Raw genomic sequence first — 26,773 nt, 5'->3', positions numbered from 1 at the left:
CATTATACATCGTGGCCTTATTAATACCGCTTGCATTCAGATGACCACGCATTAGCTTTTAGTCGGACATCACTTACAACACGGTCTAACTCCTCATCACTCACAGCTGAATACAGGTCTGTCTCTCTGCACAACAACAACAAAAAAAATTAACGAGTAATGTCACGTTCCTTGTGTGTGTTGTTGTTTCTGAAGCGGTGGAGTACTTCTAAATTTGTGGTTAATATCTTTGTGCAGAAATAACACCAACAGCTTAAATAAATTCCTCTGCCCTCCCGTGTCCCTCTCTCTGTTACCTGACTCAGCTGGAGCTCTCTCCTTTCTGTCTCTTCAATTCTGATGGAGCTACCAAACTCTGTTTATATCAAAGATAACGTTTTTTGTCGGGCTTTAATACAAGCTGCGCTAATGGACGTTAGCATTAGAGCTGGACAGTTAGCTTACTTTACAAGCTAACTGTGCTCTTTCTTACCTTGCTCTGCGTTTCTTGTCCCAGCTTGACCATCACCACCTTTTTAAAAATATTTGTTTAGAAAAGTTCCTAACCCTTCATTTTCTTATTCCCTTTTCTTTTCCTTTCTGGACACCGGACTGATGCTGACTGGACATTTTCCTACCGAACTTGAGAAAACAGAAAACAGCCTGGCATAGCAACAGTAACCAAGAAGGCGAAGGCTGGTGGCCAAACAATTTGTCGGAGGGGGTGATAATTAGGAAGAACCCTCCAGGACCCCTCCACAGACCGATTCTTGTAGGGCCTCTTTAACTGAAGGCATTTTTGAGCTATAAACATGTCTGTAGCAGAATCGCATCAGTGTGTTGTATAATGACAATAAAGCTACTTTCTTTCCAGTTTTTCCTGAGGTATTTTTATACTTTTACTTAAATAGTAGTAGTGAAATTGTGCACTCTGTCCATCTCTGCCTGTCAGAAGTAGGGTGGGGGTGGGTCTGAGAGAACTTGGTTCCAGCAGCAGGTGACCTGTTGCATGAACACTATGATATCGGAAGTCTGAAACTTCCAAGTTGTAATTTAGAAATTTTGGTTTCCGAGTTTTTGTGAACGCAGCATCCAGCCCTGCGTTTTTTTTTTTTGTTTGTTTGTTTTTTTTTTTTTTTTTCATCGAAGTCACTGTTGGAGATGATAGAGAGTATGTTTATGAAGCCTGGGGAAGACATCCAACAACAGACAAAGGACTTAAAATACGTGGCGCTGGGCGTGGATAGAAGAGAGGTGCTGCAAAGAAAAAGGAGAACTCTTGTATTTCTTTCACCCTGCAACATTAAGCTCTGCGCTGATAAAACCATTCAGAATAAATCTCATCCAATGTCCTTCACATACATGGCTTCATGTGAGCTTGAGCACTGACTGTAAAAAATGCAAATGTGTTATACTGTCCCAGTCCTGCCTGTATGTCGAATGTGATTATGTGAATTGTTGCTAAACTGTCCCCTTCTCTCTTTGTGCTTTCATTCAGATCTGCAGGATAGAAAATGTGTCTCACCTGAGCGAGTTGCGAGTTTTGAACCTGGCAGGAAACAACATCTCCAGAGTAGAAAATCTACAGAAACTGGACTGTTTGACTGAACTCAATCTCAGGCACAACTGCATCTCTTTTGTGGTGAGGGGCCTCTTTCCCGAATACCGACAGCTACCACACAGTCATACAAAGAAAAACTGTACTGTGAACACATTGCTATTATTAATCAGACAAGGCATATGTGGATCTTCTTTAAAGAGCAAGCACGAGTTAGAAATATTATTAACATGTCACAAGATTCCTCAGTAAGTAGGGAATAAGATATGTGAAGGACACAGAAGATGGAGACTTGGCTGCTGCCATTGCAGGATACAGCTCTGGTCTGATGTACAATGAGGCAGCTGTGCTGTGTCTGATTTGTGTACCTTAAAATACATAGATGTGTCCTACACATGATTTAGCCTGAGCTGTTATGGTAATTCAAACTTGGTCCCAGATTGTCAACACTACAGCTGCCCTGTGGTTTGAGCGGAGACAGGGCTCATCTTAGGTATATTATCTCTGCCTGTGAAAATCCTGAAACTGCCAGTGATACATTCCTTGTATTTCTTTGCATTTTGATGAAATGGTCGCACACACACACTCTGACAACTGCTCCAACAGAAAACGTTCCTGGCAAGATTAATGTGTTGGTGGCGTGGTTCATCTTTCATCCTCATGCCAGTCCTTTGGACCAGGTCCTCTGGCTGGTTACTGTTTCCTCTGTTATGGGATCACATGTTGCAGTTTTTGCTGTCACAAAATAATAAACACAGAAATTACATCAATAGTATCTTTGTAAGAAAGGTTGTGGTGAAATGTAGCTCATTGGCGTTACCTAGGGAGACGTAGCTCATTACCCACAACCACCCACCGACTCTCTGGCGCAGATAAAAAGAAACTGGATATTCTAAACACGGAAATTCACTCCCCTTGGTTTCTATAGTTTTAATCTGATAAACAGAACAGTGCATGCCAAAACAGGCCCCTTCATTTGTATGCAAATCCCCGAAGCCCTTTCCTGCTTTTTGGGGTAGAAAATACGAACTGAATCCAACATTGTGTTGGTTCAGACCTCTTCCCATCACTCATCCTGTCCTCTGCCTGTAAATTCTGATCAGGAACTACTTCCAGTCCTAATTATTGGATGTAAGGTTTTATTTTCTCCATGAAAAGAAAAATGCTCCCTCTCAGCAGATTCTCCAGTCTCTGTCATTAGTGGTATTTGCTGCCAAGTGCTTGTGTGAAGCACAAAGTAAATAACCGCCCTGCAGGTATCCAGGTTTTTCCCAGTCTGTAAAGTGAAAGCGATTTGGAAGGATAAATAATTACTCAAAAACAAGTTTTAGACGTGGTTGTATTTTGGTGATCTAATACACAAAAGTACAGTTTTCAACACATCAGAACACTTGTTGCATTTGTTTACTGTATGAATGTAATACATCACACAATCATCACATTTTATTTCATCATATAATGTATTAACCTATCTCACATTTGGCCGTGTGGGGGTTTTTTGTTTTGTTTTGTAGCGCTTATTGATAAGAATATCAGTAAGCTCTACAGCAGCTGGTGGTGATATAACCTATTTACATTTTTACCCTTCATCTCAAGTGGGTCTTTTTGTTGAGAAATCTTGAGACAGGTGGCGTCTGTCTCAGCAGAACAGTTGGAGGAGCAAAGTTGTCTGGTCAAACAGTGATTGTAGTATAAAAGCATCATTCAGGTGGAGATAGGCCATATGGCTTAGCAGTGTGTGTGTGTGTATGTGTGTATATATAAGCTCAGTACTGTGTGTCTGTACATGTTTCAGTGCTTTTCTCTTTTTTGCGTACTGTGTCTGAGAGGATCTGGAGAGGATGTGGATGAATGAACACGTTGCCTCAAAGTTATGTTGGAAATAATCTAATTATCTGGAGCAGACTAACTTCAATAGTGAGTAATGCCGGCGTTGCCAAAGTATGACCTTAAAGGATCGAAGACATGGACATGCTGTCCTCAGAAGGAGGAATTTTCACTTCCATAACCAAAAAACTAAGACAAGAAAATGACATTACTGGGAAAACATTTTTGGTTGACAGCTGATCTCTGTGAAGTACAAGACCAACACAGTGATGTGCACCTCACAGCATCTGCAATTCCAGCCCAAAAAGCAGAGGCCAGATGTGTGCCGACTAAGCTCACATCACAAATCTGTGCGATTCAAAGACCAGCCTTAAAACAGCTTAAAGTCTTTGTAACCCTTGCCCCAGTCAACATGTACCTGTGTTCTTATTTGAGCAGCTTTTATCCTATTTTGCGGTGTGTGTTTTTGCATGCAACTCAGACAGTGGTGATGAGAGGTTGTTCTGTGTTTGTGGAGTAATGCCTCTTTCATAGTTCAGTATGAGTGTGAAAAATAGACACGCAACCTGTCAGGAAGAAGAGGGTGGAGCTGAGATTAAAAGGTGATGACACAGGCAGACACAAATACACTCATGCAGACAAACAAGCACACACACACTCAAACGTAGCGACAAAGTTGTACCCAATCAGAACCTGTTTACTGATTGGATTTGATCAATCAGGTCCTTCTCAAAAATACACCACTTTGGTAGGCGATTGTTATGCAGCGCACCAGCTCAGTGGTGACATCATTCTGTCTGAGACAGGGTTGCTATATTTAGTCTCAGACAGCGTGCAGTGGCTGCTGCTTCACCAGCATCCATACAGGAGATGGCAGAGACAGAAACTCTAGGAGTGCATTGGAGTGCCAGTATTGCCTAGAAGAACATAGCCGTATATTGCAGACATACACTAAACAGCGTTACATAGGCAATAAAAGGAATAACGGCATGTGGGTGCAAATTCAGAATGCAGAAAAAACAGAAAGAAAAAAAAGAGTCAAATGAGTCTTAACACTGAGGCTGAAATATTTCTTGGAACTCACTGTTTACTCATGTTTGAAGGAAGATTTTAGATGGAACCATATTTTTTTAACAAGTAACTTTATTCCATTACATTTAATGCACAGATCAAGTGTTGGTGTAACTCAGCAGCCACATAAAACAGACGAAGGCTCTCATTAGAACTTCTCCTGGCGTCGCAGTACCACAGTCAGCATGTTGCCTGTTATAGATGAATGAAGAAGTTAACTGTGCACTGTATTTATATGTTTTTGTGGAGCTCTTCAGCCCGATGAGCTAACATAACCTAAATGCTAGGCTAATATCTCATTTGGATGGAGACTGGCAGCAGTGCTGAACAAAGCTGTGAGCCGGTGGCTGCAATATGGGCGTCTGCTGACGCAGCTCATTCAGGCTGCTGCTGGGCGTGTCCACTTTTCTTCCAGCATGTGAACACTGTCCATCCTCACAGACCTTGACACCATTGAACATGATATCCCTCTGACGCTGTCATCTGATTAGTCGTTGGGTTTGTGACATTGCCTACATCCATGTTTGTCCTCTTCAGCTTGCCAGTTGGCCAGCTGCTGCTCTCCACCCCCCTCACTGAATTCTGCATTGATTTTTTTTTTTTTTTTTTTTTTGATGCTGTGCCTTCCCAACAAAGAAACAAACCCCATTCCAGTCAGTTTTCATTTCATCCAAGTTATTGGTCTAGCGTTACAAGGTGCAGTAGGCAGGGAGCTGCTCGATGCGTGTGAATCTGGATATATATGTGTTCCGGTGAGCGTTTTGAGTCAGCCTCCTGCAGCAGGGGATCTCTGCATTAGCGCAGCACACACTCTGCTCACCCTCCCCTCCCCCTTTATTCCTCATGCCTTCTCTCTCACACTCTCTCTCTCTCCTGCCCCTCCTCTCCATGTGCAGAAAAGGCAGCGTGCTGGATGTGTGTGTGTGTGTGTGTGTGTGTATGTGTGTGCATGCGCAGGGTGGATGGGGATGCTGTGTACTGAAGCCGAGAGCTGCAAGGTGACTGAGGGAATGGAGAGGGATACAGGGCTCTGACAGTGACGATGCAGTGCCCTCTTCCAGGCCACCTTCTCCTTTTCACATTCCTCCATCTCTCTCTCTCCCCTCTCCCTTTTTCTCATTCTCCTTCTAGACTGAGGTGGACCGCCTGCCCTGCTTGCAGCGCCTCTTTCTCAGCTGCAACAACATCACTAGGTAAGAGCTAGCACCGCTTAACTCCTTCCTGCCCGCAGTGCAGGGACTGGGTTAGTAGCTGGACAGTGCCACGTCCCTTCTCTTGGTTCTTGGCAGGGCCTGGCCAAAAAGCTGCAGACAGGGCACATAAATACATGCACAGCCACACTCAGGTTTGTCACAGAGAACAGTTTCTGTTACCTAGAAAACATAAACCTGGATGAGATGTGTATTGTGAGTAGTTAGCATGCTGCTACCTAAAAATGGGTGTGACAACTCTTTAAAGTTATACAGACAGCAGAGAAGGTGGCTGATTGAACATGAGCGGCATTAAATGAGAGCATTAACCTGTCTTACACAGTCCTTTAGTAGTCCTGTAGGCCATTTTCTTTGCTTCTCCTTCTGACTCTGTAAAATCAGCTTTGCATGGAGGAGAGGCCTGTATGAGGATTCAGGGTGGGACAGTGTTCATCACCCTCCCAGACCATAGCCACCGTGCTGTGATAGATCTGACATGACGTTTCAAACCATTCTTACTGTACGATGGGAGTCTGCTGACACTGTTGCAGAGAAAATCGTGATAAAGAAATAAGTAACAAATAATCAGTTTGTATTCTTCTACTCTCTAGGATTTACAAATGGACAATATATTCTATGTACAACATGTATTTAACAAAATATCTTAATGTGTAAATGAAAGTTATTTACATCCTTTGCTGAAGGCGTTTTAATCAAAGAGACTGTCTTGAATAAATGGTCATAATGGCCATCTTGAGAGCTGGGTCGTGCATCTTTTCAAACTGCAATCCTGATAGGAGAGTAGTTGTGCTCTGTTGCTAGGTGGAGGGACAGATCACACTCGTCTACTTGGTGCAGTCTGTGTTCTCAGTAGAGGATGTTGGAGTAAAGAATCACAAATCTTTGAAATTATAATCATGCGCACCATACTTTTGTGTTCTTGACTTAAACTGCCTTAAGTTGATCACCAAACTAAGGATAAAAAGTCAGTAAGAAAACGTGCTGTGATTGTAATGCTACTATAGATAAAGTTGGAAGCTACCCAGTTTTCAGCCACACCCCACTCTGCACAAAATGTGTTAATGTGCACTTCCTACTGCACCTCTTATAGCATCCAGAGACAGGTGTAAAAAGACTGTTATTGATCAGTTTTATCATATTAACAATTCCCCTGAGGGTGTTGGTGGCAATGGTGAGGAATGCAACAATAATGCAAAATATGAGTTCAGTTCAGCACCAGTGGGATTTCACAGGTGACAGTGTTTAAAAAGAAAAACCAACAAAACATCCCTCAGACATCCCTCATCCTTTTGGATGTACTTCACATATGGCAATATAGGTCCATGTATTGACACAAAAGTTTACATACATGGGAATTAATATCAAATTAAATGAGCTGTTACTCATTACTACTGCAGTTTTTCTTTGCCACATTCCAGACATGAAGAAAAATAATTGTTCAGGCTTTCCAGACTACAGGAGTTCATATTTGAATTGTAAAATGTTGCTTTGTATTTGTTAGAGCTCCAGTCGTGTTCCCTAACGGTTGTGCTGGCTTTAATAGTTCATCAAAGGTTATTATCCAGCCCTCTTATGCATCCAGAGGAACCTCTGCCTCGAGACAGTGACAGTGCAGTGTGGTAGGTCTGTCGGTAGTTCCAGGCAGTGAGTCATCAGGGTTATTATCACAAATTAGCAATGATAGAATCTGTACTCCCCAACATGGCTTGACTGGGCCTTTTCATGTCTCCTTTTGCCAATGGGTAATATCAACAGTGTAGCGGATTTTCCTCTCTCCACTGCCCCATGAGTAATGTCAGGCTGCCAGTGAAATTACCAGTTTTTCATGTCTTGTTTTAGCTTGGCTCCATTCTGTCAATATTCTGTAAAACCAGATTAAAGGTTCAAGAAAGCAAACGTAAATGGGGGAATTTGTCTTGTTCAACTTGCCCTGTGAATAACTCGCTTCCAAATACATATTTAGGTCACAATTTCTGACTGTCTTTCCGTCTCTCTCTTTGCTTCGATTCTAGTTTTGATCAGCTAGCCTGCCTCGGAGAGTCGCGCTCCCTTTCTGAACTCACCCTGGATGGGAATCCTGTAGCCCTGGAGACATGGTACAAGCAGGCCGTCCTGCGCTGTGTGCTTCATCTGAGACAGCTGGACATGAAGCGCATCACAGTAAGACTTAAGTTGTTCACTGTGTGTGTTCACAAGTGGGAAACTGGCCACTAGCCAACTGGAGCTAATTATAGCTGGTTCATGGCTGGACTATTTTTTATCCAACAAGTATATTTGTGGTGGTCCAAACCTATAAATCACTGTCTGATCATATGTTCCTCAAGGCCCTCTACATGTTGAATCTTGAGGGCTGTTGTTCAGATTTCACAGATCAAGCCTTACTACTTCATAGGTCTCCCATTCACTGTCATTGAGGCATCTCCAGCCTCCTCGACATCTTGATGATGGCATTCTCTTAAGTCTTTGTTCTTACATTGGTGCAGCATCATCTCTGTTTCATATTAAGGGAGAATCCATTAGTAGCATAACTGTGACTGTAAGCCAAACATTTACATCTAATATATGTGTGATCTAACAAAACAATGACATAAAGTCATTGTATTTACACACTGTCAGCAAAGTGCTGAACTGAAAGATCCGCATGCTTTCAGAGGCTGTCAAGCAGGGAGCACCCAGGTCTGAGCTTGTACTTTAAAGGAATCTGAATCTACCACACACCTTGCCCTCAGAACATGCTGCTGATATGGTGAAAAAAAAGCTCCCATCATAACTGGATTTCAACAATTTTCAAGTTTTTACTTGAATTTTTAAGGTACATATGGCCCTCAACCGGTTGAGCAAGTTTCATGATCCAGTGATCCATTAAATCCCCCTCAACAGACTACTGTCTGTAGCTGTCAGTCCTGAAAACAGGGCTGTTGCTTTATTTCCAGAAAGTTTACTTTTGGGATATATGAAGTTTGAATTGGACAACATAAATGTCTGCACTGAAGCTTCAAACTGTGTCACGGTATTGCTGCAGGGAAAACATAATAGTTGCCACCGAAGATCTCAATTTTCCCCTCCAACTGATTTGGAAAAATTTCCCTCCCAGTGCACTCTTCAGTGAGGTGAAGTGTCATCAGATTAAGTGTGATGAAGTCTAATTCTGACTTCTAAAGGTTTGGCTATGAGATAGTTGTTTCTGTGGGGATATACTATGTGTGCCAGAGGTTTTTGGATTATTTAAAAAAACTTAGTAGGTGCAATAAAACCAATATACACAGAGTCGACTGGCATGACTATAGATTGCCTTACATTAATAATAATAGCAAACAGCTTTATTCGTTAAAGGGAAATCTATCTTTATATCAATTTTAATATAGATGTATTTCACAGAATAGCCTATATGCTGGACATTTATCCATCAGGAACTCCTCCTACAGCTTCTCAATCTCCCTCCAAACCTGACATCAGTGTCTTTACTTTAGCGAGGTTAGCATTTTACCTCTATTGATCAGACTGAAGCATTGTCTCTGCTAGTTTCTCACAGACGGCTGAATGTCCCATAGCTTTTAGCTGGCACCCTCAGATTGTGTTGGCAGCATTGCATTCTGGGAGTTTTGGCTTTCCCCAGCAGCTGTGCTCAGTTGATCTCAGACTGAAAATCAGACAGATAATCCTGTGATGCGTCCGGCTGTTGTGTGAATTTCTCTTAGCCTCCACAGTGGTTCAGTTCTGGTGTAGAGAATAGTCTCTCTGATGGCGTCTTTTGTGGTTCCCCTCTCTCTTGAATAATTCAGCACTCATGAATGGAGAGGCACTCTGATTGCACTAGCTATCTTTTTCAGGACGAGGATCGGCGCATGGCTGGTGTACAAGCTCGAAAAGAGGAGGAGAAGAAGAGGGAGAGTCACAAGCAGACCATTCATAAGGTACAACGCTGATCAGCCTTGTTCGCATGGCTTTGTCTGCCTGGATTTAGAGTTCAAATATAGAGCAGAGGCAAAATGATGGCCTACAGCTCAGATAATACAGTAACACGTGTCCTCTGAAGTAGCTTTTTTCCACTAAATCTGTGTTGATTTGGCGAGGAGGAAGATAACAGGCTGCAAAGGTTCAAAGTGCTTGGCTGGGCTTTGATGACATCAAAGCTTTTTACATTTTAAAAGTACCACGTATTAGTGATAAGATGTGATTAACTGTGTTTTTACCAGCTGAATCAAAAATACAGTACAGTATAATTCAAATCCAAAGCACGCATAATTATAATGGAATATAATCATGCCTAAATTCAATAAATGTAAATTCTATAGGTTTACAATAAGCAGCCTCTTCAGTCTCTCTGTAGTACTTTTAGCAATAAACTGAGTCTTTGTTCTCCCTTTTTTTTTTTTTCTTTTTATTAGAAAGCTCTAAATCATTTAGGTCATATCAACTTTTTACTTCTCCTGATTTGCAACTGTTGGACTGTGTTTTATTGGGAGATTAAAAACACATTTTTAGTGCTGAAGTGAACTTTCAACCCTTCAAATTTATTCACGTCAGTTCTACATAATGCAAAAGCCCTTTGGCAACATGGTGAAGGGGTATACTGTCCACAGAGGTACAATATCTGTACACGGGTCCGTAAATTATGCCTCATTTCTTTGAATGGTCTAAGACATACACAGGCAGCTCTTTTGCAGGAATGTGTGTGTGTGTGTGTGAGTGAAACTACATATTGATGTGCTTCTGCTGTGTCTGTGCTGCAGTGCTGTTTGCTGAGAGATGGTTTCTGTGCATTGTGTCTCGGTAACCTAACTCCTGCTAATCTCTGGCGTTGAGAAAATGTTATATTGAATGTCGCAGCCGAGGGTTCATGAGGGCAACGGATTCACTATGACTTGATACTGACTCACCCCTGCATCGGGGAGTGGCACATTCCATAACTGAGCATCACGAAACTACAGCTTGGCTAGAAAAGAACAGTTGAAAGACTGCAGAGGAACAGAAATATCTTTTCTCTCAGGGTGGTTGCCAATGTTTTCATCAAAAGAGTAAAGTACAATGAAATCAGACTGGTGTTATATCTGCTATGGACACAATTAGTGAGTAGTTTCATACCCTCCCAAAATTCTATCTGAGGCACAAGCAAACAAGTTACTAAGTCAAAATGGACAGTTTCCATCAGCTTAGTATAAGCCCACTGTGTCCTGCTTGGGAGAATCATCACTTGAAACTGTCTCTGTCCTCTGGTTGTGTGTCTGTGTTGTCTTCATCAAGGAGAAGCGGCGTCTGGCAATCCGTAATGCAGCGCAGCAGTGGGAGGGTGTCAGGGCCTGTCTGGAGCTGCCGCCAACAAATGGCTCAAAAGAAGAAGTCAGTCCGGAGAACAGTCCTGCTCACAGTCCCGCCCAATCCAATGGCCTCACACAGGAGCCTTCTCCAGATGAGCCGAGGTACACAGCAGTGAATGTTGAGTTAGCTAACGAATTACACTCAAATATGAGTATGGAGAGATGGAGAGTCTGTAATCATACCTGTATGAAAGAACACAAAAACAATGTTGATGTGAAATAATGAAATAAAGTCAGATGAACTGTGAAAAGGTCTGTTAGCATGTGTAACAGACATTATTAACACATTATACTTTCATCTTTTAAATACCCTGGTTATCTTTGATTCTGATATAGTGCGAGAACCTGATCAAAAGTAAATTACGGGTCCATTAGTGTATCCTTGGTTAGTGTGATTTAAACCCGCACCATGTATAAATCTTGGGTCAATTATAGAAAAATACAACACATCTGGGCATTTGTAGAGTTTAGCCAGCTCTGCCAGGATACTGTCTTTTTTAGCCATGATAATAACATGGCTCTAGAAATGGTTATTTAAGATTTATCACAGATTATATTATTTAGTATTTTCTATTGGCCAGTTGCATCAAGAATGAAGGTTTCAGCGGAATGTTTTGATCTGCTGTCTATCTGCTGAAGAGGGGAGACCAGCATCCTGGACCCCTGGCTTGCATGCTGAGCTGTGGCTAGCAGGCTGAAGGCTAGCTGACTGAGATACAGACGGGAAACTGACTGTCAGTGGTGCAGTTTGGGCTCACAGGCCTTATTGTAGCTGACTGGGAGGTATGAGGCTGAAACTAGTAGACTGAAGGTGAATCTTTAAACCAGGGTCGCTTTGAAACTGCCTCGTGTGGAGCTTACAGCAGCCTCTTTGACAGTTTTTTCCTTCCAGGCCCCAGAGAGACACGCAGGATCTCTAATAAATCAAAAATCAAATACCCCAAAAGTAGAGTTTTGACGTTCAAAAATCTTTTTTGCCAGAGTCTCACTATGCAGGTGAAACAAAAGCCAATCTGGGGCACCAACAAATGCAAGGATGCAAACAAATGCAAAACTCAAGAACCTCAAAGGAGTAACCAACACAAACATGAGACAATCTGAGCAGAAACCTAAGGACTCCAACTGAAACAGTCTTCCACACTGATAAGATGAACAGATGAACTGACAAGGACGTTAGGAAAGTCTTTAATACACAAGGGAGCGAAGGGCATTTGAACACAGGTGGAACCCATCAGGGCTGGGGAGGAGGGGCAGGCTGGATAAAGACAATGAGGGAAACATCCAACAGATGCATAAATATGAACAATTTAAAAAAAAAATGGGACATGAACATAAGTCCAAAATAAAGTCGAACTAAAGCCACTGTGGGAACAAGTCAGAACTGGAGAGAGAGAGACAGAATCATGTGGAAGAGTAACACAAGCATGTCTGGTGATATAGTCATAAAATTTTGCGTAATGTGTGATGCAGTTATTTGTAATCCTCTGATTGTAATTAAAGAGCAGGGAGCTTATAAAATGCATAATTATCTTTTTGTAATTGGAAAGCAGAGAGGGTATAAAGTATATTATTATGTGTCATTTAGGTTGTTACCGCCTTGCTTTTTTTGTTTCTTCTTCTGAGAGTTCTGAAAACAGGCTTTTATTTCTCTTTACCAGGCGGGTAAGCCCAGGTTCAGGACCCGAGCGACCATCAGGGGGAACTGAGAGCAGACTCCGCACCAACAGCCGTCCAAACAGCCCACGAGATCCCAAGTAAGACAATAATTAGATACGTGTTCACCCACTGATTTCCACACATCGTACACAAGTTTCAGCCCAGCTGATAAATTATTGAAGTTATCTGAATTAACCGATAAAGACGCAGAAAATAGCAGATGTCACAAAATACCTCTTGTATCAATAGATTGATATCACACAGACCAATAAAAAGAAAGTGTTTGTGCGTCATGGCAGATGGTTCCAAAATTGTGCCATACTGCAACTGGACATGCTGTAATTTGCAAGAATATATTCGATTATCATTGGAGCATGAGGTTTTCCACCAGGTCCTCTATCATTCTGACACCTTCCCGAAGAAAAAATTGGTTTCAGTTCCACCTATCTAATGCAGTCTTCTGCAGTATGTATGTTCTCTTTCATCTCCCCACGAGTAATTCACTACCGTCCGTGAGATTCGAGCTTCTCATTTTCACACTTACTGAAATGCTCTGTGCTGTCGTCCCCAGATGATTGTTGCTGTTTACTATTGTCATTTTTGTACGTCACTGCCTTTCTCACTTAGTGAGTTCACAATGTGCATGCTCCAACCTGTTGGTCGTTCCTCCCTACCTGCCCTCTTGTCCTTTGTATGGGGGTTGGGGCGCAGTTTTCTGGATTTGGTAATATTTCTAGCAGCTGCCGACCCTTTTGTTTGTGTATCAATGGGCAGGATGGCCTTGGTGTGACATGTACAAAGAGGATAAAGCTCTTTCCAGTCATTGATTGGAGTATTATAAATCAACAGTCTGTGTCTAAATCTAATGATTTGCGTGGGACTCAGCTACAGAAAATGTGATCCAGGCCTGGATGAGTTATGAGGTGGGAGGGCTGAGATGAAAGTGGGGACTGCGTCAAGAACTATTATTACACGTTTCAAAGATGGCTTTTCCTTCCTGCAGCAGGATATGAAGCATGGCCCTGAAGCATAATCCCTCTATGGCAATGGCCTCCCTTTACAGGGTCTATTATAACTTCACTCATGTGGCTCAACAGGTGATGGTGATGAAGAAATGTCACGCAATTCAGAATACCACGAACTTCTGAGCAGGGAGTTGTCATGCTTTAGCTTGCATTGTGCAGCAGAGTAAAAAAAATGGCGCTGCTAGCAACTTGAAAGACAAACAAGATCTGTGACTGAAAGGTCGAAGGGTAAAATGTGTTTCTTTATTGGGGGGGGACGCATATTATCAACACAGGGTACCCACAATTCTCCCAGAGAGCTGCTGAAGAATTACATGCTGGAAAAAATTAGACTGTCCATCCTCCCCTGTGTGGAACATGAAGGGACAGATGATGGATGAACCTGCCTGTGTTGTTGAAGCCCTGTCTCAACATTTTCAACTCTCTATTGCAGGACATTGAATATCGAGTGAGTGGGGGTGTAAATTCCCAGGAAATACTAACAACAGGAGGTTTATTCCTTTGCATCTCGAAGAAAGCACAGCATGGTGTTTTACAGGTCATCCATAATCCTACTATTGCAGGAATCTGAACAGATTCTTGGTTTGTCGGGCAGGTCGGGGTCTTAACCTGCCCCATTCACACATCTGGATCTGCTCAACGGGAGCCAGGGGAACAGAGCAGCCCATTGGTGCTGGTGCATGTACATGTCTGTGTGTTCTTTACTGTCGAAGGTACAGCACTCATAACACATTTAGAAAGGCCATAACACTGAGTGGGATTGTTCTCAAATTTTCAATATTCTTCTTCTTACATATAATTTGGGGAATTGGTGGGTAATTTAAGAGTTTTGTCTAGACCTGCTGTACAGTAAATTTAGAGAATAAAATTTGAGTTGATTTTATCTTTTTCATATCTAACTTCCCATTGGGATTGGAATCTGTAAAAAGATGTAATGGGAGTTTTGCTTTTAACAGTTTTTCATCCTCACGCATTTTTGCCCTTGTTCTTTTTCTTTCATATTTAAAAATCATTTTAGCTGTGTTCAGTTTTCCCCTATTTTCCACTGACACAACTTTTTTGGGAGAATTTAGAAAAAATATGACATCTAAGATAAATGCATCTTAATTAAAACCCATTAAACCAAAGTTATTTCCATTAGCGCAAAGAATTACACAATCTGTTATATTAAGCTTTCATTTCAAGGATCAGCTTCCAAAGGTAATTTTTTTTACTATTTTCCACCAGATGAAGCTACATTTCTCTTATGGAGCAAATAAGGGTATGCTGCTCTATTATGAGGCACAGAAGGCCACTGAAATATATGTATGTCACTAAAATCGTGTTTGTGTGTTGGTAAGGATGTTGGAATGTGCTCTGTGTGCGTGCATACACTTAAATTATATTGTACTGCAAATCACAACCCCCCCCCACCCCCCTCTGTTTCTCTCACACGCACGCACGCACGCACGCGCACATGCGTTTCAGCTTTGAAGTTGTGTTTGGTGGGGTTGTGCACATCTTGTACCTGTGTGTATGATTGCATGTCCATATGTGCTAACAGTAAATGGTTTTCATGGCATCGTTTTTTATGATAATCCAAACAAAAGCTCTCCTTTTCATATTTACTAATGGAAAGTGTGAAAATAAAGTCGTTAAAATTATGAAATACTTTCTAGCTATCAAGACTGTTTAGTTCAATCACTTAGTGAGAGCAAGAAATAACTTTATCTCAATAAGTGGACAACTTTGTCCTCAAGGGACTCTGACCAGTGTTCAGGAACATGGAAAGAAAAAAGGATGTGTACTGCATGAAACCATTTATTTTTTAAATTATTCAAACCCAAATCGGTAATGGATCAGTGTGGCTTAAGCAAAAGCTTGTGTCACAACGGATTTTATAGAATAGCTAAGCTAAGCTGACATCTTTATACACAAAGGCTGAGCTGCACTGCCTGCTGAATCTGCTTCTGTGCATAAGCAAATCAGTTTATCTTCAGAGTGCGTGAAGTTCAACAGACTCTCTGTGATGTACCCACCCAAGTCAGTGAACTCATGCCCTAAAGGGTTTTGTTGGCTTCAACAGAGCAGAAGTTAAGATAACTTTTCACACTAAGACACAATAAATGCACAGTGTAACATGTCATGGAACTGTACGAAGGAAAACTCATGCCACCTCTAGTGGTCCTGGTTGGTGATGGCCTTTGTACATTCATTCATTGAATGAAGAGTTTTATGAACAGGCAGTTTTGCAGCTATTTGTCTTAATATCCAATTTAAATCTTTTCTGTCTTTTATCCTACTTCAGTGTAACAGTTTAACTTTAGCCTGTTGTGGTGCAAAAGTTGTTATAACTGGAGTTATCATTATCATTCTCAATAGCGTCATCGCTGTGACATCACTTTTTCACTGCACTGGCTGGAGTGATTGTTTTCACTTTTTCTCAGCATGAAATCTTTAACTGTTGGTTTGTAATGACGGCTCAGGCTGACGCTTCCATGTGTCACTACCATGCTGAATTTATGCTATCGGAGATGGAGCAAGTTGTCTCTTAAGGCTTATTAAGATGTTGAGTGACGACAGGTTTCCTTTTTTTAAACTCCTGTCGGATTAAGTGAGATAGCTCTAATTGAATTAGATTCTGAGACTAATAGGCCGGAGCAGGATCCACGTAATTGTGACAGAATCCCTCACTCTGTCTTCTCCGCCTTGTTCACTTTTCCCTCAGCGTTTGTTGCTGTGTTCATGTCAGAGGGGGATTCATGACCACCTGGCAGCCTTTCAGCTGTGATTATGACGGAACAATATGGGACACAGTGCAGAGTGTGTTGATGGCACTTTTCCAGGCGAACAGAAGTTGCTCCCATTCTTCATGTGACTTATCTACATGCTACGCTCCATCTCCTGCACTGCTCCCCAACACTTTCTGACTTATTGCCTCTGGCAATCTCACAGAGAGGAGGTGTGGCATAGCTGGACGTTACATTTGCCTTTCAGTGTCCGGTGCCGCCCCGTCTGCTGCAAGCCAAGACTTATGTTTGTGTCCGTGAGTGAGTGGAACAGGACACAGACTTTAAGACGCAGCATTTCTTAACCACATTTGCCTTTAATACTTTAAATACTAAACGTTTTTCCAGTTAGTGCTGTTTCCATTCAAATCCACATTTTATTATCTGGTGGAGCACACACATTTTCTCAGAGGTTGATACTTATACCTGTGTTTTTGCTGCGGTCACTGCAACAATTCACTGTCCCGAGGCCTCTTTGACATTTGTCAGTTTGAGAAATGTTGCAAAGCCCCAGTTTCCTCAACGGCCTGGTTCATAGGGTCTCTTCAGCCGTTGTACAGATGAGTGGTTTGTAGTCACAGTCTCTTTCTATACTTTCGGGGATTTTTTTAAGTCCTAGTTCAGTGTTGGGCCATTGGGGGAAAAACAACTCCTCACTATGTCTCAGTGTATCTAGTTCTTTTAATATTCCTTTGGGATCCCCCACAGTCTCCAGTGACCATCCCTCGACATTTAATTAAGATACGCTTTCTTATGCAGTGCTCTGCCAACTGAACAGAACTCGGAGTCACACACAGTCTCTGATAAGATATTGACTTCCACCTATTACAAAAAACACATGCACACTATAATCTCTACTTGTATAGACACTTGCAGGCCAAAGACCACACACACTCAAGTCTTCCTACAGGTTTAACAGCCACAGTCTAACCTGGTGCTGCATGTTGCCATGTCCTGAGGCTCCTTTCACCATTCACCTGTCTTTTACACAAGAATGAATTGGTTAAAGTAACTGGAGGCCAAAAGTCACCCACGGAGAACCTGAGGTCAGCAACATATCACATTCCTGCATCTGCTTCAGCACACGGTTGGTGGAAATTCCACTTTTGTCTCGTTTTCAGTTGTGAGAATGTTTCTGACGCCTTTACCTCATGAGAGCGGAAAGCAAAAGCAATATGAAGACTTATATTGTCTAATATCAATAAGAAGCACGCTCTATTTCTCCTCTAAATGTTTCTTATCTACCTGGACATTATTTACTGTAGCATGCTCATTTTAGTCTATTTATAGTCCCAGTGAATTATTGTGAATTATGTGTAATTCTCCAAATGTTCAATCTCCTTTTTGTTTCTCACTTTGAAGAGGAATGTGAGCCTTCTCCACTGGACAGAGAGGAGTCTCCTCTGGGGAGTCAGCCTTCCTGTACCTCCAACAAAGGCACAAAGCTTGAGTTACAGTCTTCAATATGTCTACCTACCTTTTTCATGCCATTTTCATTTTTTCTTTCCGTCCCCAACTGACTGATCTCTCTTTTATGACTCAAACGCTGCACACTTGATAAAAATTGGTTTCAACAAGAATTTTGGAGTAGAGTTTTGCAATCAAAGGATTAGGCTTAAAACTACTATGGCTTTCTGTTGCAACTAGATTGGGTGGGTGTGAAATATGAATAGGGGTGATTAGTTTGTTGGCAGGCTTGACCCAAAATGATCAGTGTTAAGTAGACAGCAGCCACTAGCCATCTGATGCCCTGCTATGCTGAAAAGTCCCCTGAGTGTCAGCAGACCCAGATGGCTGAGCACATGGGCAGCGAGAGGAGATTATGTCTCCTTGAGACTTGCCCAGATTCTCAACTCTCACGACTCTTTTATCGAGAAAGTGCACTTCAACCGTCGTGTCAGAGAATAGAAAGCAATTACACAACATGAATGGGACGCCGACCAATGTGTTGAATGATCTGTAGTGATGTTGTCCTCTTTTTCTCTGCACAATGACTGCATTTTCCAAACAAGTTCTTTTATTTGATATGCATTTAGCATAACAAGACTTTGTGTGTGTGTCTGTGTGTTTGCTTTGCAGGCTTCTGGATTCAGGCAGCGGCAGTGTTCAGAGCTTGTCCCTGTCTGACAGTCACCTGGCAGAGCTGGATGGAGACACCCTGCGTTTATTTGGACTTGGAGCCCTGGAGGCCCTGGAGAGGGGTTGGGGAGTTCAGACTGCTGGTGCTGTCACTGTAATAACCTTCCGCTACATCAACTTTGACGCTATTGTACCAACACTGCCGCGAATACGGGTCAAGTTTCCCAATCTATCGGTGAGAGCACCGGCCACATGTCATATAAGTCTTGGCAGGGTTGTGACATAACCTGCTTTTGCAGGATTTGCAGGTGTTGGTTTGTGGATCACAGTGAAATAGTCCTTGTTTGCAGACAAAAAGCCTTTATATACTAAACTATTTCCTATATTTCACAATGGCAGGAGTAGAACATCACTTTAACCCAATTGCACTTTCCGGAAATACCTTTCAGTGAGTGTGACATGCATTGATGCAGACAGAGAAGCAGGGCTCGTCGTGACAGATGTATCTATGTGAGCAAGGAGCGTCTCTGAACAGAGAAAAAACTGTTTTGCTGGTCAGGAAAATAACAAATATACAAACCCTCTACCTCCCTGAAACTGACTTGATACTTTCCCGTGCTTTCAGCACCTCATCTTCTTGGAAACCAACATCAGCCGTCTGCCGCAGTTGGCAGCCCTGGCTCAGGTGAGGCGTCTGGATCAGCTGACTATCCATCCAGAGGGCAACCCGGTGCTCCGTCTGACTATGTGGCGCTCCTTCGTCATCTACCGCCTTCACCACTTCAACCTGCAGAGGATCAATGGCCAGGAGGTGAGAGGCTGATGAATTTTTAATGCATTACTCCAGTGGCATGGCCTGTTGTTTTTGTAGCAGCTTAATGAGTTGTTCTGTGGATTTTTTTATGTACCACTTTAGAACCAAAACATGGTAAATAAGTATGTTTTGAATGGTAAAGAAATAGGAAAATGTGCACATCTGCACATTTGTTTGGAGTTATTGAGAAGACTGATGCCTTTATCAGCTGCTTCATGCAGCTCACTGTATAAAGACTGCAAACAACTGACCTGGTTCTGTTCACAGATGTATATTTCTACCAGACAAGACCACATTTATGTTGACTGTGTCCTCATAGAATTATGGGATGCTTTCAAGGCTCTGAGCAGTAACTTCCTGCAGGGTAGTCTAACGTGTGGATGGTTAGCTATGACAGTGCTATTGAATGTTTCTAAATGAAATGTTTTTGTCACAACAAATAATGATGATTAATTTATATCTACTTTGATAAAAAAATCTTTTCTGACATATTTTCTGAAGCTCCAATTTTTGACCAACTCAGAAGTTAAGTTTTGTGTTTTCAGTTGCACTCTGATATCAATCAGATGTCTTTGGCTGTGTGTATCTACATCAGGTGACTATGAATGATGTGATCGCTGCAGAACGTGTGTTTGGAACTCTGGGTCATATAGCAGCCACTGAAACTCCACGTTGCCGACTCCTGCTGCTGCTGGAGGAGTCCAGGTGAGAACTTTATCACGATACTGAATTACAACGTAACATGAACTACACTTTAATGACAGGTGTGTTCTGTGTCCTGGACTGTGCTTTAAATATGTCAAGAATGTGCGGACTCTTAAAAGTGTATATGTGTGAGTTACAGCTTGTGAATGTGTAGGCTACTGTACGTGTATGTGCATGCCTGTGTGTAACGTTTTGTGTGTCTAAATTGTGTGTATGTGTGAGTGTGAGAGATGGAGCCTGGCACAGAGGAGCCAGGAGAATTAGCCTATGTGTCTCAGAGTAAGGGTGGGTTCTTGGCACCTGCACACAAACATTCCTCATTCTCTCCAGCCAAAAGCTCCTCAGGTCTGTCACTCTGGGTCAATATAAAACATCCTTACAAAGCAAAAAGTTCTAAATCGGTCCGCATTGGAATATGTGTCTTTAGACAAAGGCAAAGAGACAAAATCTAAAGCACAGACTTCACTACTCCTCGTAAATTTATCGCAAAATACTCACTGAAAAAGTTACATAATCAGCCAACAAATGTGTGTCGTATCATTTCTATCACCCACGCTCTACTCTAAACCAATTTGCACCCCTCAGAGAATATCAGCCAAAAACATTGAAATATCTGGCTGTCGTTTTGTTACAACACAGATAACATCCAATATCACAATTATAGAACAGCACTGGCAGGGAGTTAAGCAATCATTATGAGCTCAATCATCTGACTGGTTAAGAGAACAATATCACATATTGTTCACTAAATACTAAATTAATTGTAATTGTGTGATCGTGTCAGGTGCCAGTGTTGTATTTCAGTGACGGGCTGAAGAAAGAGAAAGCATGTTGCATTACACAAAAATCACATAACCAAACTTCAGGACAGCTAGCTCTTGGCTGCTTCCCATTCTGATTCATACAGACCTTGTCATGAATAGATAATACACCACAGCCGAAGGCTGAAGATTACTTTCATATGAGTGTTTAAATTTCAATTACAGTTAGCTGAATGCAGACTTGTTTGCCCTGAAGTCAACTATATCCATTCATTATGTTACATGCTGATAGTTTTGACATCTTATTAGTTTTTTTTTATGTGATATTCTCCCTCATCACCCTGCGTTTCCTGCCTCAGCTAAAGAACACAATACTTCTGTTCACTGTTGTCGTCATAAAAACAAGCTTTGGTTGCAAGATTGACCTTGCAAGGTCACCACCTTTTTTTTACATCAGTAAGTGTGTTTGACCATGTTACGATCTGATAATTACAACTGTTCTCTCAGGGGACGTTTACACCCAGTTATAATTCACAAATCAAAACTGTTTCATGGATACACAAAACACCTTTTTTTGTCTAAGTACCAACCAAGCAAAGTATCTCAAGGACCTTCCTTAAGCGTGTTGCACCTTGTTAGTCAGCGTAATGTGTGACACTCACACACACTTTGCAAACTGTCTTGTCCGATATGGAATGATTGCCTCCAGCTTCCTCTTCAGAGACTTCAGCAGCATCCTGGCACTGGCCTGTGGAACATGTCGGTGCAGTATAACACACGAGATTTAATCCTGAAAGACGGAAACATTTGGTGCATTTTACATCACTGGGAAAGTTGTGTACTCCTCTACATTTATGTGTGCACACCCTGTTACTTATAAGAGTGAAATTAAAACACCAACTTTATTATTTTATTATTTTTTCTTTATGGAACTTCATTCAAAGGTAAAGAACTGGTTGATCATCTGTACTTTATCTGCCTTCAGTTCTGATGGATTTTGAGAAAGTTTTTATTTCATGCCACTCACTTCCTGTCGCAGTTTTCTTCCCAGATGTCTGATTGTCTCTTCATTCGGTCTGACTCTCTCATCTCTCTTCCCCTTGAAGGAAGCGTCAGCTGCGATTCCTGTTGGAGGGGCGTGGCCGGCGAGCCGGGCTGAGTCCGGAGGAGCTACGAGACAACGGGAAGCTCCTGGGTGAAGGCCTGAGCAGAGCGCTGTTCAATTACCCGAGCAGAGACTGCAGTGCAGACAGCCCTGAGGTCAGTCCTGTTTCTTTTACTTCAGTTTTCTCACAGCAGCCCAGTGATGTTATTCACATTAATTATCACTTGGCCTCCCTTTGATCTGAATACCGCCTCAGTTCTTGGTGATGTTTATTCAACGAGATGTTGGAAACCTTCCTTTGAGAGTCTCCTCCATGTTGACATGATTGTCCAGAGTTATTCTGTTGGATTAAGGGTTATGGTTAGGGTTAGGGTTAGGGTTAGGCTGAACTCATTGTCACATTTCTGAAGCTTCATAAAGCTGTCGGCATAAAAAGCATGCACACGGTCACCAATGATTGATGACTGATTCTCCTCCCACCCACTGCTCTTCACCTTAATGTCACTGACCTGCCTTTTCCTCCCAGGAGGGCACAGTGGAGTCTTCAGAGCATGCCACCATGGTAGAGCAGTACCTCCAGGAGCTGGTCCAAAGAGCATCAGACACCAATCTGAAGGGCGAGGCTCTTCACAAGCTCTGGCCCTCCATGTTTGCAGAGATGGTGAGAGACTGTGTGTTGGACATGAGGGACCAAGCGGCCTTCCGCCAAGCCAGCCTTGCAAAGCTCTCCAAGACCAAGTGACAAGCACCAAAAGGGTCGCTCTCTAACCACACACACACACACACACACACACACACACACACAAGCACATATGGATATTGTTTTCCTGGCTGCCTCCAGTATCAAATGCCATCTGTAACACATCATCACTTAGTGACTTTATCAGTTATTGAAACATTTTGGAATGAAAGGTGTGTTTCCTCAGTTCATGGGAACGCTTCCTTAAGATGGATGTAGACTGTTATGACAAAGGGATATTTGATTGAATGTAGATCTTCTCTGAAGTGGCACTGTCTGCGTCTTCAGTGTGTGGAGCTGCAACATACTTGAAGAAAGTTAAAGGGACTTTTAGACCCATAGTGCATCACGGTCCCTGCGGAGCCTCCCTGCACTTTAAAAGCCTTCTGAATGATCCCTCTTCTCCATTACCGCCATCAGCTGAAAATGACCCGCGTCTCTTTTCTCGAGACCAGAATGATTTTTCTGTGGCTTGAATTTAGTTTCATGGATTGGCCTCTCACATTTTCCTGCCTGACATAAAAAGAAGGGCACAAACAAGGGAAAGGACGTTCTTTTGTTTACCACTGATTTTCTGTATTGTACTTAGTATTAAACTATTCTGTATTAACACTCCAGTTGTTTCTGTTGTTTCTTTGGTTGTTTTACGTAGAAATGTCTTCAGATTAACAGAGAAATCAGGCATCAGATCAGTCCAGTTTATCTCTTCTTGTTCCTTCCCTCAGCCATTTGATGGACAGGCTGCTTTGTGAACACCTCACAGACCCCCAGCCCGCCATGAGGTGGAGGCTGTGTGTAGGGTAGGTGTCCTACATACTGTGAAGGGTCCTCTAGGTGATGTTAGCTCAGACTGGAATGTCCCTGAAGGTAACGAGGCAGCACCAGTTTCTCCTTTTAACCTTCAGTTCATCAGGCAGGTCAGGCAGAAATCGCAGCTCCAACCTGGAGGAGTCACTGCAGGGGAACCTGGAGAAGTTGACAGGTCCTGCTGTCCAATGTCATCCACTTCACTGGAGATGAGTGCCTTGCTCAAAGGTGTTGGACCTGAAAAGAGCACTGGGCTGCTGTTCAACCAGATGGACATGTGAAAGACTTCTTTTGTTCAGTAAATTGGCCACATATGTACAGTAAGCATTCTTTTACTTTTTAAAATCTGAATGTTTACTCTTTTTATTTTTATTCTATTTTATTTAATTTACTAATGTACTACTTTAGTTTTCTGGAAGTGTGCTGGCCCAGATTTTTCACATACTTATAACCCACCTACTTGGATTTTTGCTGCAGCTGAGTAGAAAAAAACACTATCACTTATTAAATTAGAGGACAGAAATGCTGTGTTGGAAGTGTGACTCCATATCATGTAGCTTTTTGGAGCAGCTTTCCAATGAAGAGCCCTACAAACAGGAAAAAAGTATTTATTTCTTTTTTTTAAAGAAACCCATCTGCCATCAAAAAGCTTACAGCTAGTTTATTTGAACAACATTGCTTTGTTTTACGGGTCTGTGGCTGTCATCGTGCTGAGAGACGTCTCGTCCCAAAGGACCGCCTGAACTCCACGACGAGTGATAGCCTGCAGACAGAGGGACAGAGTAAGAACAATGTGTCATCGCTGGAAAGCAGTTTATAAGTCCAGACAGTGTAGCGCTTCCTGATGCCCACGCAGTTAACCGGCTGAGCACTTTAACCTGAAGTCCATATGTCTGGGTGAGTAAGAATCCACAATCAATCTGTTGTAGTATTTCTCTCTCTCTTTGTAGAGCTGTTCACCGGCATTCATAATACCATTTGTTTTTCCGTGGAAGGCAGAGAGTGTCAACAATGCTGCTGACAGCAACATAAATGAGAATCAGTCACCACCCAACATAGTTTCGGGTATTTTTAAAACTCAGTTACAAGTATGACATTCTGCAGAAGGATTTTTTTCAAGTTAGGTTTACTTTGTGAAACTGAGCACACTTTAAATAATATGAGTTTCCAAACTAATCACCAAACTCTCCAGTCTCTCATGACAGTAACATGACAAATCAGTGTTTCTGATTCAGTCAGAGCGGCCCCCCGTTGGCCAGAGATTGTCCAAGAGTAAGTTTATATGAGTCCGCCTTGAGTATCACTGTCTCAGCTATTTGGAACCGTCCGGAGAACATACCTGATCTTTTATCATTCAGCAATAACTAACAGATTAATGTCATTCCAGAGCGTTTTTTCACATAGAGGAGGTTAGAGTAACGGCATGAGAGCTGCACTAATGTGGATTTACTGGGAGGCTGTGGCCGTGTAATATTATCTTCACAATTTGTGTTTGGATGAATGATGAGCAATAAACCTAAGAACTGGTTTGGAGGTTGCAGCGTTGATGTGCTGGGCCCGCTGATGGTCTGGACACAAGGCTGCCAATTTGTTCCACCTCACAGGACCAGCTATTAGTTTCTCCTGGAATGAACCATCAGCATTGTTTATTGTAAGTCATGCACTGCAAAAATCTTAAATTGGAGTTGGTTTTTGTTCAAACTAAAAAATAAAGATAACATCAAAGAGTAGCATTTTGCTCTTATTAATAAATCCAATGGAAATAATAAAAAATTATGTTATGATGTCGCCGCAAACAATTCAAGTTTGATCTATTCACACATTATAACAGTGTACAAAATGTAATCTTGCTGAAGTGAGTTATAGATCAATTTTTCCAGGATAGTTTGTGTTCCGTTACAGCTCATTTTTGTCTCGAGCTGGTCTGCAGCAGCTTCCAATGAGTCAACCGGAACGGTTGTTCATTAACGACGCTTTAATTGGAGGCTTGTTTGTCTGTGAAAAGTTTGAAAACACCGAGGTTAAAGGCACATTCCTGAGCAGCATCAACATCTACACACCAGTGAGGAATAAGAACCGGCTCTTCTGCAGATATAAGAAGAGAGTCATACGTTTAAAATGGCTTTTACTGCACAGATCGATAAATCGATGCAAATTTCCATTATAGACAAATCCATACACTGACACATTCCAAAATATTGACAGATGATGTTGGCTACACAATGAAACTACTGTCAGGCCGTAATGAGTTATACAGCATGTGTCACAGTACAGTGTAAACCACTGAACCATGCATCGCTAGCTTGTGTCAACTAGAACAAAGAGTCTAACAAGAACGACAGCATCTTTAACAGTTTGTGAAAACTGTAAATAACCATGGAGTGAAATATAACAACGCTCCACTCCTGTGGGCTGCATTGAAGTGTGCAAAATGCTGGAACCACTTTTAGAAATTAGATTAACGTGAACATGCTTTTTTTCTTTTTTTGTCTCGTATTTTTTACATTTAATTCTGTAAATCTGAACATTCTCGATGGACTTTCCTCTGGTGATGCGTCAGCCGTATTCTTTGGATGTGTTCCCAGATGAATTTATAATAAATGCAATGCAGTACTTCTGTTCTCACCCCTGTATACACAGTATAGACCAAACGTATCAGCAGCCCTTTTAGAGGATACTGGAGAGAGTTTAAGGATTTGAAAATAATTCAGCATTTACACAAAAAGTCCCATCTAATCAGTGGGGGCCTTGATCTTTATCGCTGGGGCTTCAGCTGTTCCTTTGTTGTGAAGACATTCGACCTCTTTGTGCTGAAAGTGTTCAGGATCGTTGTCCAGCTGAACTATAAAATGTAGTTTTGTCACTATGAAAATGATTTTCATGAACAATGCTCTCTGGTCTGCCATTCTCCAGTTTCCCTGCACACACCTGCAGCGATCAAACAGGCCCATCTATTGATTTTAGCAAAAAAACTGCTTTCATCTCTGATCAATTTAGCTTTTTTTTTTTATTATTATTCCCTAAATATGTTATCTACATAATGAGTCCTCTACTAATATTTTATTGCTGGAGTTCCTGTAATGAACCAAATAAATGTTTAGTGTTTCTGATTCTGACCTATTGAAGTTTGAATTGCAAAAAAAGTGTGACTGTCCAAAAAGCTGTGGTGAAATGTGTTTCCCTTTAATCCTGCTGCAGAGTGCCAATCATCAGTCTTTATGTTCTTGGAGTGATTGATGCTCCATCAGAGCTGCTGGGTGGAGCTCTCAGCTCTCAGCTTTCTGAAATCATTTATCTGTCTGTGGCTCCACTTCTGCGCCCTCACTCTCTCCTCCATAGGCAGACACATA

The 26,773-nt window shown here is 41.9% G+C and overlaps 1 protein-coding gene across 1 annotated transcript in view; it reads left to right on the top strand.

Annotated features, from left to right (window-relative positions):
• Nucleotides 1-23,195, top strand: part of lrrc49 (leucine rich repeat containing 49) — a 28,365-nt gene extending 5,170 nt beyond the window's left edge. The window contains exons 4-14 of the mRNA XM_029498464.1: nt 1,478-1,621; nt 5,567-5,628; nt 7,659-7,806; nt 9,477-9,560; nt 10,891-11,066; nt 12,623-12,718; nt 18,493-18,727; nt 19,118-19,303; nt 19,902-20,011; nt 21,879-22,032; nt 22,404-23,195. Of these exons, the coding sequence (XP_029354324.1) occupies nt 1,478-1,621; nt 5,567-5,628; nt 7,659-7,806; nt 9,477-9,560; nt 10,891-11,066; nt 12,623-12,718; nt 18,493-18,727; nt 19,118-19,303; nt 19,902-20,011; nt 21,879-22,032; nt 22,404-22,619 (1,611 nt within the window). The 3' untranslated portion in view covers nt 22,620-23,195. The remainder of the gene's footprint in view (nt 1-1,477; nt 1,622-5,566; nt 5,629-7,658; nt 7,807-9,476; nt 9,561-10,890; nt 11,067-12,622; nt 12,719-18,492; nt 18,728-19,117; nt 19,304-19,901; nt 20,012-21,878; nt 22,033-22,403) is intronic.
• The last annotated feature ends 3,578 nt before the right edge of the window (nt 23,196-26,773 follow it).

The sequence above is a fragment of the Echeneis naucrates genome, chromosome 3 (assembly GCF_900963305.1).
Source record: "Echeneis naucrates chromosome 3, fEcheNa1.1, whole genome shotgun sequence".
Classification (NCBI taxonomy): domain Eukaryota; kingdom Metazoa; phylum Chordata; class Actinopteri; order Carangiformes; family Echeneidae; genus Echeneis; species Echeneis naucrates.
This window is presented reverse-complemented; position numbering and strand designations above follow the sequence as displayed.